The sequence below is a fragment of the Mirounga leonina genome, unplaced genomic scaffold (genome assembly GCF_011800145.1).
Source record: "Mirounga leonina isolate KUSES-001 unplaced genomic scaffold, KU_Mleo_1.0 Mir_195, whole genome shotgun sequence".
Lineage (NCBI taxonomy): Eukaryota > Metazoa > Chordata > Mammalia > Carnivora > Phocidae > Mirounga > Mirounga leonina.
This window is the reverse complement of record NW_023270490.1, coordinates 7195988-7210780: the sequence shown is the minus strand read 5'-3', so window position 1 is coordinate 7210780 and position 14793 is coordinate 7195988. Positions and strand designations below refer to the sequence as shown.

Sequence of the window (14793 nt, the reverse complement as noted above, 5' to 3'; positions counted from 1 at the left end):
TCACTGGGAGCTCACTCAGCGAGGGGGCCCAGGTGGGGGCTGAATGGGTGCATGCCCGGACTGCTCGCTGGGGTGGGCGGCCGCTCTCCAGGGGTGGCTGCCTTACCACTCTCAGCCAGTCCCAAGCAAAAAAGCCCTTGAGGGGCCCCGGACTGTGCCCATCTCCTTAATAGGACAGACTTGTGTTTCTCCGCTGTCCCTCCTGGCACACTCTGAAAAAGCTCCCAGGGCAATACTTGGGGAGAACAGCTCGGCAATAGGACTAAAGGTGAACACACACAATTCTACTTCTGTGCATGCCTCCCCACATTCACAAAGATACGGGGAACATGGGTACCAGAATGCACTGCTCTGAGAGCCCCAAACTGGAAATGACCCGCATGCCCATGAACTGCAGAATGGATATGTGAATCATGGTGAAATCCAAGCATGGAATACTATACAGCACCAAGGATGGATGAACATCCACAAGCACGTTGATGAACCACACAAACACTGTTGAATTAAAGAAGCCACATACAAAAGGACGTGTACCGTATTATTTCCTGTTTATGATATTCTGAAACGAGCTAAAGCAACCTGAGGCTTGAGAAGTTGGGGGAGAGGAAAGGGTTGCTGGCGACATTCTGTTTCTTGATCTGGGAGGAGGCCCCATGGGGAGGTTCACTGTGACGAGGCGCAGAACCTCACACAAGCAGTTTGTGTGAACACCATATGCATGCTGTCGCACAACGAGAAAGTTCTGATGACAAGCATAAGAACTGCCCTTGCAGAGCTGTTGGCTCAGGCACTGAGAGGCGTGGCTAAGATTTGGTGGGGCCTGGGTCTGAGGCCCAGCTCTTTGGCCCTGGGCGGGGCACTCGGCACCTCTTGGGTCTTAGGTGCGTCCCCTACCAACGTGGCATTGGGCTCACCTCCTAGGGTGACCTGAAGGTTGAGTGAGCTAGAAGGATGACAGAGGCCTGGCCCTGGTGTTTCCACAGTGACCGGGGCAAGGCGTTTTGCTCTGCTCCCTCACTCTGAGGTCCCCTCCTGAGGTTCACTTCTTAGAGGCTGCCACAAAGACCCCTCCCCTACCTGCCTTCTGCATAAATCAAAGTGGGGGCCTGGTGACGCCCCCATCAGCATTCTTTGTCCCCCAGCTCAGCCTTTCCCAGAGACTGGGTCAGAAGGCAAGTGCTCTGGGTGGGGGTCAAGGACAGAGCAAGTGAGGAGGACAGGTGCAGTCTACAGGGACCACGGGGCGGTTTCTGGAGAAGTCATTCCTGTGGCCAGCTCTCCACGTGTGGCCCAAGATTCCAGCAGCTAAAGTTCAGAGGACACCTTCCTGAGATCTCTCCAGAGGCAGGGTCACTCCTGTGCCCAGCCGGAGTCCCCTGGCCTTGAGGACTTTACCTGCCCCCTCTGCCCAACAGGGAATAGCCTGATGAGTGGATAATTCATCAACACCCCTGCCCTCATCTTAGTATCTTTTAGAAGTATTATTAAGGTTTAAAACAGTTTTGTTTTTGTTTCTGTTTTGTTTTTTTTTTTTTTAAGTGAAGGCCTGTAGGAAGGGCCTTTGGGCTGCCAGTGTTGGGAACCTTTTTCCTCAAAGGCGTTCATGCCCTGCCTGCAGCTGGGCAGCCCTGATCCAGCCTGAGAGCTTCTAGAGCTTAGGAAGCTGAAGCTGGAGGTGAAGCTGGGCATGTTTCTCCTCTATTTTCCCTGTGTCTCTGGTCACCCCCCTCCCCCAGACAGGAAGTGGAGATGGGGCTGTTTCTCCCAGGAGAGGAAAGGTATCTGCAGATGCCTCACACTTGCCTGAACTTAGCCATTCTGCATCTTTCCAGCACTTGATGACTCCCAGCTTCATCCCCGTTCCACTTTGGATCAGAGGATGATCCTTGGGAATCACAGGCCCACGCCCAGAAACACTCTTTTTGGGCTTACGTCCATTTCAACATTTATTTTCAATGAAATGGGCATAATCTCTTCGTCTAGTCTCACTGCCAGTATAAAGGAGAAGACTTGAGGCCTTTGCCTTATTTTATCCAGAAGTCATTTTAAAAATCCTCATCCCCCAACCTTGCCATTCACCACTTTTTCTGCTTTTAGTCTAAGGCTGTGTTTGGAAACCCTGATGGCTGTTAGAAACATCTGGGGTGCTTTAAGAAGTATGGGTTTCTGGACCCCCTCTCCAAAGATACTGAGTTGGCTCAGGGAGGGGCGAGCACAGTGGGCACAGTGCCAGAGCCCCCCCCCCATGTGCCAGTCTCCCACCTCCATCTTCAGTGATTTCACGTCGGTAGCTCGAAATCTGCCAAAATGGAAGTTGGTAAACACAACAGATAAGGTCCCAGAGAGCCAGTTCCTAGGTATTTACCAGCTCACCGCTGGGACAGGGCGTCAGTGTTTTTTCAAAGCCCCCATAATGATTCCCACCTACAGCCAGGGCTGAGCACCGCTGGGCCTCAGGGGCCCCATGACAGGCAGAGTGCGGTCTGTCTGCATTCGTAATAGCTCACCGTTGTCGAGCCCTCCCAGCAGCCAAGCTGTTGATGTTCAGTTACTTAGCTCTCCCAACAGCCCGTGCAGGATTATTATCCTCATTTTTAGATGAGGAAATGGGGGTCCAGATAGATTACATGGTACCTTGTGCAGGCCCGCTAGTTGGTGGCTGACCCTGGATTTGAACCCAGGCCTGAGCGTCCATGACCCGGCGTCTGTCCAGGGCCTCTGGGATGGCTCGGTCAGTGCCCCACTCTTCCCAGTGGGTTGATGCAGAGTCACTGCTCTCGTTCAAGGTGACCCCAGGGTCCGAGGCTGTGCGTCTGCAGGCTGCCGTGGGCCAGCGAGGAAGGGGCAGTCGGGCCCAGGGGTCTCTGGCCGTGGGCATGCTTGGGCTCTGCGCCAGGAGAGCGAAAGCCAGTAACTAATGAGCGGCTGGTGCGGGTGTGTGCTTTCTTCCCTCTCCAGTGGAGCACGACAAAGAGTTCTTCTACCCGCGCTACCACCATCGCGAGTTCCGGTTTGATCTTTCCAAGATCCCAGAAGGAGAAGCTGTGACCGCAGCCGAATTCCGGATCTACAAGGACTACATTCGGGAGCGCTTCGACAACGAGACGTTCCGGATCAGCGTTTACCAGGTGCTGCAGGAGCACTTGGGCAGGTGGGTGCTGGGGCCGGCGCCGGGCCAGGGGCTGAGCTGCCTTAGGCTGCAGAGGAGGAAGGGGGCGGTGGCTCAGGCCGGGCCACTTCCATCTGGGGCCACCAACCACCTGCCAGGCCCTACACTGCACCTCTTCTGTCAAGAAAGTCTGTGGTGTGGGTTGCTATTTCTTTAAACTCTCCCCGTCAGCAAATTGAGTTAGGAAGAGGGGACGGCCAGGTTAGCCCGTGTGGGTACTTATGGGTGGTCTGGGTCAGGGGCACAGAGGGGATGGGGATAGGGAAGAGGAAGGAGCATCTTTTGAGGGTCTACCTATCTCCCATTGCTCACCGTGAAACCCAGCACATGACATCAGGCAACCGGTGAAGGTGGCCATTTGTCATAAAACGGGATAAAAACCCCAACCCGGAAATAAACAGGCAGAGAGAGAACTCAGCCTTCTAAGGATCATGAGGTTGGGAACCCAGATCTTGTGTCGAAAGACTTGACTGTCTTGAGACCCTTCAGTTTCGAGGTCTCCTGAGAGGTCAGGAGACTCAGAGATGGGCCGGAGCTTCGAGCGAGCACGTGGTGCCTTCCAGAGGTGACTGTGACCAACCCCAGTGGTGCTGCCCAGGGGCTGACTCGAGGACTGGTTCAGGATGACTCTTGTCATGGCTGGATGCCATTCCTCAGTAATGAATGGTGGGAAGGTGCTCTGGGCACCTCCTGATGGACAGTCTCAGCATTTGCAGCGGGAATGGGGACCCATTACCACTCTGGGGACAGAGGAGACGTCACCACCTCCTTCGCGAGCACCACCATGTCAGGGGTTGTCTTCTTAAAGACTAAGAAAACCAAGCCTCTCTTTCTGAGGGTTTCCACTGTTTTGCACTTGTTACCTGGTTTCGTATTCACGGCAGCCCTGTGAGGCGGCCACTCCTCTGGGACATGGGGAGAGTCATGAGCTGAAAGCCAAAGGGTGTGTCATCTGCGTGCCACCACCCAGGGAGAAAGTGACCAAATTGGGACTTGAGCCCGGGCGTCCAAAAAGTATTTCTTTTGAAAAGAGATTTTTGCGAAGGTAAGACATGCTCACGTTGTCACATTCACAAGAGAAAAGCAGCTACAGTGAACAGGAAGGCTCCCTCCTGGCTCTGAGCCCCGGTGCCCGTCCCGCAGGCAGCTTCCGCTTCCCGCTCCTTGAGGTTCTCCACCCTGGTGGGTTCTCCACGTTTCTGGGTTACAGGCGGGAGGCACATTATTTTTGTCGACAGCATTATTTCACACCGGTGCGTGTCTATCAGGTACAGCCCCGGAAGTAGAGTCCTGGGGTCAGAGGGTGCACGCGTCAGTAACTGATCGACTTGGCTGGACAGCTGTCCCTGGAGGTTATGTCACTTGATACCAACAACCTAAGAGCCGGCCGGTTTCTCATGTGCTCACAACATCATCTCTGATCAGACGGTTTGGGTCTTTGTCGGTCTGATGGGCGACAAATGGTGTCTTAGTGCTGACTAAGTTTGCATCTTAGAGCCCCCACTCGCATGCACAGCCCTACTCACCCTATACTACAGAGAGGCCCGCAGACCCTCCTGGAGGGGAGGGTACCGGGAAGGAGGGTGAGCCGTGGGGGAGGTGGCACGCGGTCTTGGCAATCACCTCCAAATCCTATGATGACCCGCTGAACCCCAGCATCTGTGCCCCATCCCCCAGACCCAATTATAGGAAGAAGCATCGAGTTCATTTTGGGGGTGTGACACACATTTGCTCTGGGTTTTGACAGATCCCCCAGGACTCCTGAACAAAAACATATGTTTGACTTTTCTCCTGAAGGCTGATTAGTAGGAGGCGAGGCAGGTACCCAGAGGCAGCTCGTCAATAGCACTCCATCGGCCCACTTGTGCAAACGCCGAGCCCGGCTCCCTCCCCACCCCTCCTGGCAGGCTCCCCACACCTGCCTCAGGAGTCTCTGGCAAGAGGCTTCACCTCAGGAATGTGGCCCCCGCAAGTGGGTTTGGCTGAAGAGAATGCAAGTGTTGGCTGGTGTCACCTGTTCGGTTCTTTCTCCGAGTTTCTGGAGTTCCCAGAATGCCTTTGCCCTCCCGGCCACTGCTGTGTCCCCGGGGTTTGGCTGGGATGCTGCCATTTCTCGCGAGGGGTGTCGCCACCCACCGGGCCCTGAGACAGACAAGCCTGGTGTGACAGGCACAGGACCTCTTTTGTGGGGGTCAGAGGCCACTGCACTTAGAGAGAGACTTGTGAGCCCAGCCATGTGTTCATCCCACCCCCCTGAGTACCCACAGGCCAGGCGCTGGCTTTGGGACTGGACTATGGGACCAGGGGCCTCATCTGAAACAGTGGCTGAGGAGAGGACTGGTTTTCTGGGCTGGACTAACAAAGTCCCACGAGGTGCGTAGCTTAGAACAATAGAAATGTGCTCTCGCATGGTTCTGGAGGCTGGAAGTCGGAAGTTAAGGTGTTGGCAGGGCAGTGCTGCCTCGGAAACCTTTGAAGGGTGTGGGTGGGGGTCCTTCCTGCCTCTTCCAGCTTCCGGGGGTGTCTGTCCACTGTTGGTGCTCTGGCTTCTAGCTACATCTGTCTGCCCACTCTCTGCTCTGTTGCCACGTGGCCCTGCATCTTCACGGGACCTTCTCCTGTGCACCTCTCTCCTCTTAGAAGGAAACCTAGGGGCCCTCCCTGACCTCATCTTACTTAACTAATGAAGTTAATCTGCAGAGACCCTCTTTCCAAATACGGTCACATTCACAGGTACCAGGGGTGGGACTCGAGCATATCTTTTCAGGGGATACACTCCAACCCATACCAGGGGCTGAAGAAGAAGGGCAGGAAACCAGGAAGCAAGGAAACAGACGAGCTGGCCTCATGAAGCGATCGAGTGGTCATGGATGGCCATGGCCTTGTTGAGCTGGGCGTGTTTGAATGACAAGAAGGCTCTGGCAATGGGGCGTGGGCTGGAACAGAGCAAGTTGCAGGGGAACGGCAAAGGCCATGGTCCTAAGGCGGGGACAAGCACGGGTCGTAGGGAGGACAGAGGGATGTGATGATACCCAGACGGGGCGAGCCACTTGGTCCTTGCTTAATGGAACACGAGCCTTGGCCTCCCCAGCAGGCAGCCAGCAGCTGCTTGTCTTTCTGCCTGTGTCAGCCTGCTGGCATCGCGGGCACGTGTCCCGTCACGGTTTGAGGCTGCTCCCTCCTCGACCCTGTCTCCGTTCCGTGGGGTGGATCCGGAGGCCCTCGGGGAGGGAAGAAGGCCTGAGTCACTGTGGTTGGAAGCGGGATGGGCGGGACGGCTGTCTGCGGCTCTCTGGCAGGTGGCGAGGGTGGGCATCATAGGTTGCCCCCGGTGAGCAGCTTGGCCACAGGCCATCTCTGGGCCCGCGAGCCTTGCTTTGGGTTCCTGACTCTGGGGGCGTTTGGCTTGCCGGGAGACCAGGTCCCTCGTTAGCAATGTCTGGGTCCTGCTGTGTGCCAGGCACTGGCGGAAGTAGCCAGACCCACGCCCCCGCCCTCCAGATGACATGGCAGGTGCAAAGTATGAAAGAGGCAGGGAATGGAGGGAGAGCAAGGGGCTGCTGTCTGTAGATGTCTAAATTTCCTTTCTGGCCCTGAAAGAAGGAGGTGAGACCTTCATTCTCCAGAACTTAAAAGGTTAAAAAATTTTTTAAATTATTTACATATTTTTTCTGGGTGGGTTGTTCTGTTTTTTAATCCAGAAGCAAAATGATTCTATTGTGCGATTCCTCAGGTGGGATAATCTGGCTAATTAGAGTGTGGATTCAAATCCCGACACTAATACCAGTGTGGCCTTGGGAAGCAGTGACCTTTGGAGCCTCAGTTTCCTCCTCTGTACAATGGGCATAATAATTGCATCTACCTCCCAGAGCTGTGCTGAGGATAAAGTGGGTTAACAGACTTCCTTAGAACATAGTCAGTGCTCAACCACCACCACCACGACCACCATCAACACCATCAACACCATCAATACCATCACCTACCTCATCACCATCACCATCACCACCACTGTCCCGTCATCCGCACCACCATCTTCTTCACCAAGATCGCGATCATCACAGGGAATGCAAAGACCTTCAAAGGAAAATGGGGGTGGGGGGGCGCCAAGTTTTGTCTGCAATAGTGCTTTCCCCCCATCTCTGCTGAATGTCTCATTTTGCAGTCTCCAGTGGGATGAAGGCCTAAGCTTGTGTGGAGGTGGGGCCCTTGTTTGCATTTCCCCAACTTGGGGGAAGGGGGAGGGGACATGCATCTTCTTCAAGCTGAAGGCCTGCGGCTGATCTGATCCCCAGAGGAGCCCAGATCCTGTCCCTGCTGTGTGGCCAGCCTGCTCCCTCTGCCGAGGGGTCTGGGGTCTTGCTGCTGCCTGCTGCCCAGCTGTGTGGAGCTGGGACATCTGGCTCTCTGGCGAGCCTCTGCCTGAGCTTTATTGGAAAGCTCTGGGGTGCCAGGGATTAGCTGCCTTTGGGTTAGCCTCAGCATCTCTCCCCCTATGGCAGCCACTTTCCACCAAGTCCTCTTGATCTCTTGGAATCCAGATTAAATTCCAATAATGCGCTGAGCTGGAGGCCTTCCACGGCCCTCGGGCCCTGCTCGCAACGTGGCCCCAGACAGCTGGAGAGGCCGCCAGAGCCGCCCTTGGGGAGCTGTGGGACAAGTAGGGCTGCGAGGCAGGTCGAGGGATGGGGACTTTGGCTTCAGTGGCCATGCTGGGGGGGCAAGGGATCAGAGCCTTCCCTCCTCTTCTGAACCCCAGGCCTCAGGCCAGACCGGCTCGGGCCTGGCTTTACGGGGGGTCGCATTAGTTAACCAGTTTCATTCATGGAAACTGGACTGGGCATTGTCCATTCTCACCAACCCCCCTCCCCGCTGCAGGTTCCAAGCTTGCTCCCCCAGTGCTGCCCCATCTGTGGGGGATGTAGGTGCTCTGTGAGATACCCCTGGGGAGGGGGGGCGCGCAGGCCTGTCAGGGCAGCAGAACCTGTTCAAAGGATGTCAGTCACTGCCAAGGTCGATATGATGTTGGCAGCTGGATGAAAAATGTCCCTCGGTCTGTCTCAGGGACTTTGGTTGCCAGGAGGGTGACCTCAGAGTGGTCTCCGGGGCCAAGGTTGGATCAGCTGCAGCCTGAGTCACTGAGGAAGAAGGAGCTATCCCCGTGACGGGCTGGAGTGGGGGCCGAGGGCTTGTTTGCCAAGGCAGCTGACAGACGAGGAGAGGGAGGAGGCAAGCATGTACCCCTTTGTTGCCAGGGGGGCTCTGTCACCCCCAGTGGCCCTCCCTGGGAGCCCCCAGCGCTCCCGGCTCCTCTCGTAGAGGGGGCGTCCTGGGGCTCCTTGGCAGTGTCCACAACCCTCCCGGAACACTCACACCTGCCACAGCTCTGACCTCTCCCTCTCGAGAAGGAAGCCCAGCAGCTTCCTTGTCCTTAAACAGTTTGGTGACAAGGCTCCTGGGGATCTGGTGAAAATGCAGTCGAGTCTGCCTTCTGCAGGGCCGGGGTATGGGGCACTGAGCTTCTGCATTTCTGACAAGCTCCCCGGGGATGCCCTCATGATTTTCATCCAGGGAAACGGACAAGAAGGTGCGTGGGTGCTGGGTGCAGGGACGGTCTTCGTGGGAGAGCATTGACGGCTCTGGGGTGCAGCTCATGGTCCCTTCCCCAGTTTCCATCATGCTAAGTAAAGGTTAAGGACTTGGTAGCAAGACTTTGACTTTTTTCTGACTGTAATCACCGTGAGCATGTCTGGGCAGAGGGACGCGGTCACACACCAGAGCACATCCCCACCCTCTGCTCTAGGCTTGCCATCATTTGGTGCTTTCTGGATGTGACTATGTGCCGGGCACTTCTGCTTCCTATGTACCTTGAAAATGATCCTTGGAAAACTTGGTATCCCCATTTTCCAGGTGCAGAGACTGGCTCAGGGAGAGGAAGTAACTTACCCAAGGTCATGTAGCCAGAAAATGGCAGAGCTGGGCCTTGAACTCGGGTCTCTGGGATTCTAGGGCTCACGTCCTTGGCCATGGCGGCACCATGGTGCTTCTCACTTGGGGCTCGAACGGTGATTGTGATTCCCAAGCTCTGGTTCTCACCCTTGGCTGTGGGTTAGAATCACCCCGGGGTGGGGTGGGGGGCGGATTTTTAACTCCTGATACGTCAGAGTCTTGGGGTGGGGGACGGGGCCTTTTTGTATAGCTTGCAGGCTGTGGACTGGTGACCAAGAGCTCTCTTCTCTCTCATCTGTGAGCCATCTTATATGCCTGAGAGACGGAAGGGACAGACTCCCTCTAGCACAGGTCCCCATGTTCCCTTTAGCCTGGTTTCTCAAAGATGGCTGTTTTTCTCCACAGGACCCCGCCCAAAGTGCAGTCCAGACCCTGACTGACAATCTCAGGGGCACGGGGAAGGGGCTGGCTGAGGGTGTGGATCGCTCGGGCTCTGGCTCCAGAGGCCTCCGGAAGCTTCCGGGAGCCTTTCTGCGGCTCCTGAGGGCCTACGTGCCTGGTTCCCCGTCTCCTGGCTTGCACATCTTGCCACTACACCTCAGCCCCAGGGCGGGAGCTCTGGTTTTGAGCTGCTTTCTCAGGAGTGGCCGATTCAGCTCCCTGGTAGCCTTTTCAAAGGGCAGGGAAAGAGCAGCTGGCTGCCTGGGCACCACCGGAGTTCTGGAAGGTGAGCGGAGAGCAGGCCCGGGGCAGCCTGGTCAAGGACACGTTGGCAGGTTTCCTTAGCACCTTTGTCAAATCCCAGCTCGGAGCTGCTTGGGCAGGAACAGAGGCCCCCGATGCCCCCTTGGTTCCCCTTGGGGTCCTCTCCTGTGTCCAGAGGGATCACTCTGGAAGAAGCCTGCATGCAGGGACAGCCTGCTGGGCAGAGACTATGTCGGTCCACTTAGTGCCATTGGCTTCCGGTCCTGCAGGCTGAGGCTGACTGGTGGGCCTTGGTGGTTTTTCTGATCTTTGTGCTTTTGTTTCCTTCTGTAATTCATCCCAAGCCTGGCTTTGTGGGGAGAGTAGGGTTGGTAGGGAATCAACGATCACGGGTTCCGTGCCTGCGACTGACCAGGTCAGTGCTTTGCAAGTGCCCGCATCCTCCCTTACTCCTCACGATGCCCTCGAGAAGTCCATATTCTCCCATTTTGCGGATGAGACCACTGGGGCAGAGTGGTCAGATGACCCTCCTGAGGTCACACGCTAGAGGCGGAACTCAAAACCAGGTAATAAGTAACAGTTGGGGTGCTGGGGTCCCGCCTGTAGAATTCTGATGTAATTGGTCCCAGTGTCACCTTGACACTGACATTTTTTGAAGTTGCCCAGAGTGGACTTGCCCTTCCTGTTCCTTTGAGGATCTGCGGGGCCTTGGATGAGTCGCTTCATCCATTCCGTGGGGGTGCAGACTTCCGTCCTGCTCCCCTCCCAGGGGCTCGAGGGCTGTGCACCGTGCAGCTGAGTGGCAAGTAGGGTTCCCGAGGTGAGTGGATGGGTCCGGCCGTCTTTCTGTGAGAAGACCCAAATGATTCCACCAAGGGGCACTCCTCCACCCCTGCCCCGTTCTGATCCCTCCAGGTGGGTTTCATGCCTGATTGCTAAGGTCAAGGTGAGCAAATGTCCCCATGAAGTGGTCTTCTTGCAGATCTGCCTGTGGGTAAGGGCTGCTGCCTGTCCATCTGCATCCATTTGGCTGATGCCTTCCATTTCCCAGTGCGTGACCTTTGCCCTCCCCTTCTTGAGGACACCTGTCTGAACAGAGAGAAGAGACAGGCCTTCTGGAACGGTGATGATGACAGAGCTAATTGCCTTGAGTACTTGCCATGCAGCACTCTGTAGTCCTTCCCATCACAACCTCCCCCCCCTCCAGGGAGGTACCATCACCCACCTCATTTCATAAACAGGGAAACTTAGGCACGGTGCCAGGTTAGGGATTAAGGAAAGGAAGCTTGCCTCTCCAGTCTCATCTGTTTTTCTTCCTTGGCTGACAGATACGCCTCTTCCTTTCCCTTCACGGCAATCCTAGGAATCAGGTAATAGTGGGGGAAAGGAAACTGAGGCAGAGAAGACAAAAGACCCGGCCAGCATATTCCACAATCCTGTGTAATGAAGAGGGAAAGGCCGGGGGCTTTGGAGACACCTGGATCCACCGCCATCCCACCACTTGGAAGCTGGGTGGGTCAGGGACCCTGGTGGAGCCTCCCCGATGATGTGACTGGGAGCTGCGGAGACCCTGACGGTTGCCCAGCGGCTGAGCAGGGGCAGATGGGAGGGCGGGAGTTGGCTGTATTTTGCCCATTGTCCTATTCTTTGTACCTGGAGCCTGGCACACAGCAGGTGCTCTGGAAAACCTGTGTGTGTGCGGGGAGGAAAGCGTGTCCGACCTTCTCCTAGGGCGTGGGCTTCCTGAATCGTGGCACCATGGCTGCCTCTTGCCTGCAGGTATCCCCAGCTCCGAGGCAGGGCCTGGCACGAAGATGCAAGGGACAGCCCTGTTGTCTGAGTGAGTGGCCGCCAAGGAGGCCCGGTCCGGCCTTGCACTCTCCCAGCTCCTCCCAGCTCCTCCAGCCTTGGACTGGTCTGTCCCAGCAAACCTTCCAGTGTGTTCTCTCTTCCAGAACTGAAACTTGAGAAGGCCTTGTTTGCAATCTTTCTCTGGCATTTGAGCCCAATTTCCAAAAAAGTGAAAATTGCCTATAATTATAATACTTTTCAATCTTAGGGAAGTTTCCCTGTGATGATTATAATTATATTATTTGGAGCTGTGTGCCAGTGGGTACCCAAGGGTAGATGGGTTCTCGTCTGCAAATAGGGGAAATGTCAGCCTGTGTGCTGTGGCCCTGGGTTTCCTACATTGGAATGAATTTCGGGAGAATGGCTTTCACATTGGGGGCTGTCTGTATAACTTGATCTGGCGCTTTAATTCCAAAAGCACTTCATACTTGGACCTCTGCTCGCCTATAGGAGCCTGTTTTTCCAAATGTATTAACATCTGTGTTTCATATCAGGCCCTGTAATTGCTTTAGCCTTTTTGGCAGGAGACAAAGAGAATTAATATTTTTCAATTTGGTCATGAGCGGTCATCTGTAGCTGGGAAGAAAAGGGCCTGCTCAAATATGAACTCAATGAAGATGGGGAGGGCAGGCTTACCAGGAAGATGATGTTTTAAAGGAATCAACTATGCTCGTGGAAGTCCTTGGTTGTTTCAAGTTCGTGGCAGAAGTAGGCATCTGGGCAAATGCTCAAAGTTCTTGCAAACACTGGTTCTTCCTTCCTTCGTCTTCTTGCCAGCCTGTCAGCACCATTTTCTTCTCCCAACCCCCCAGCACTGCACAATGCCCATGGCCTTCCGTTTTGCCACTCCAGAAATGGAGGAAGGAAAGCTGACAGCCGGCCTGCACTCCCTCTGCGGGATCCGAGGCAGGCATTGCTAATGGATTGCGGCACTCCCTCCTGCCTGATCCCTGCCGGGCTCGAGGCCGTGAGGCAGCCCTTGCTGCTGAGTGAATTGCTGCAGAGTGAAGCCTGCTGGCCACTGGTCGCAGGTCAGGTTTCTTGGAAGCTCACCCCAAGACGAGGATTATGTGTGCAAGTGAGTAATTAGGAAATGTTTCCAGCAGAGGAAGGGGCACTGGGAAGTGGGTGGGCAAAGGCAGGCTGCCAGGCCACTGAGAGTCTCAGTAGGGTGACTTTGGCTCCCTCATCCTGCAGGGCTTTGGGAGACAGAGTCGCACCCCTGACCCCCAGTCAGGGCCCAAGGGGCTGATGTGTTTAGGCTGCCACCTCCATCAGCAGCCTCGAAGGCTGGGTCTCTCAGGCTTGGCCAGACTGACATGCCGCGGCATGACCACGGATCCCTGTGTGAGCTGGGCCATCCTGGGCAGCATCCCTGGCCTCTATCCGTGAGATGTCACCGCCACGCGTCAACAGCCCCAAATATCTCCAGATGTCGTCACATGCCTCCCGAGGGCAGAACGGCCCCTGGCTGAGAAGCCCTGGAGTGGAGGGAGGGATGGTAGCCCCCAGACACTCCCACTCTGGATGCTGACCGGTGAAGTGGGTGCTGGCATCTGGGAGGGAGGCTCCCTGGGGGCTGTGGAGCCACCTAGGAGGGTCTGAGAGGCTGGGGTTCTGGACAGGCCCCAGGGGGTGCTGCTGGCTCTGATGTGTACACTCAGAATAGGAAGGTCTTCACCATCCCTGTCTTCTTCCAACCTTCCTGTTCACCTTGCTTACCTCTGGCCACCCCCGAAACACTGCTCAGTGCCTGCCACGCACCTGCTCACGGGTTCTCTCGGTCCCGTGGTCTGGGATGGTGAGGCCCAAACTGAGGTGTCCTCAGAACCACCTGGGAGTGGGTTTAAAGAGAAACACAGAGGGGTGCCTGTGGGGCTCAGTCGGTTAAGCGGCCGACTCCTGAGGGCGGCTCAGGTTATGATCTCAGGGTCCTGGGATCGAGCCCTGTGTTGGGCTCTGTGCTCAACAGGGTGTCTGCTTCAGCATTCTCTCTCCCTCTCCCTCTGCCCCTCCCCCTACTCACTCTCACGCTCTCTCTCTCTCTCTCTAAAATAAATAAATCTTTAAAAAAGAGAGAGAGAGAGAGAAACAAAACAGAAATTCTCATTTGTAACCCCAACAGGTCAGGTGTTGAAACTAGAAGTCTTCGTGTGTATTCTTTTTATTTTTTTTAAATCTTATTTTAGAGAAATTTTAGGTTCACTGCAACCTGAGGGGAAGGTACAGAGACTTCCTCTTACACCCCCTGGCCCCACACATGTACAACGTCTACCATTATCAACATCCCCAGCCAGGGTGGGACCACTGTTACCGTGGATGAACCCACATGGACATGGCATATCTCCCCAAGTCTGCAGTTGATACTAGGGTTCATTCTTGGTGGTGTCCATTCTATGGGCTTAGATAAATGTATAATGACGGGTCCACCATTATGATGTCATCCTGAACATTTTCACTGCCCTAACAATCCTCTGGGCTCTGCCTGTTCATCCCTCCCCTCTCTCAAACCCTGACGACTCCTGGTTTTTTTTTTTATTGTCTTAATAATTTTGCCCTTTCCAGAGTGTCCTATAGTTGGAATCATACAGGATGTGGCTGTTATTATTAATTGTTAAAAACAAGCCCCTAAGACTGGCCACATCATTTGTGAGACCCGGTGCAAAATGAAAATGTGGGTCTACTTGCTAAAAATGTACCATGGATTTCAAGACAGTGATGGCAGAGCATTAAACCATCTACAGAGTCCTTCTGTGTGTGGGACCCGGAGCGATGGCACAGGTCACATGCCCGTGGAGCTGGCCCTGCCAACTCTCTGGGTGTGCATATCTGTTGATATCTCTATTCAGATGGACACCTTGCGTCTATACCTTGAAATCCCAGGACTTTAATCCAGGGGCATGCCTTCCACAGTCCAGCTCCAGCCTCATTTCCAGCTGTCTCCTGTACACAGCTACATAGACACACCCCCCCACACACACAGATATGCACACACACAGGCACGCACACACACACAGGCACTCACACACACAGAGGCATGCACACACGGATGCACACACAGGAATGCACACACATACACACAGGAATGCACACACACAGGCATGCACACACACAGGCACGCA

The 14793-nt window shown here is 55.1% G+C and overlaps 1 protein-coding gene across 1 annotated transcript in view; it reads left to right on the top strand.

Moving 5' to 3' along the window:
- BMP7 (bone morphogenetic protein 7) overlaps nt 1–14793 on the top strand; it is an 89742-nt gene that overhangs the window by 29483 nt on the left and 45466 nt on the right. The window contains exon 2 of the mRNA XM_035025437.1: nt 2959–3151. Coding sequence (XP_034881328.1) covers nt 2959–3151 — 193 coding nt within the window. The remainder of the gene's footprint in view (nt 1–2958; nt 3152–14793) is intronic.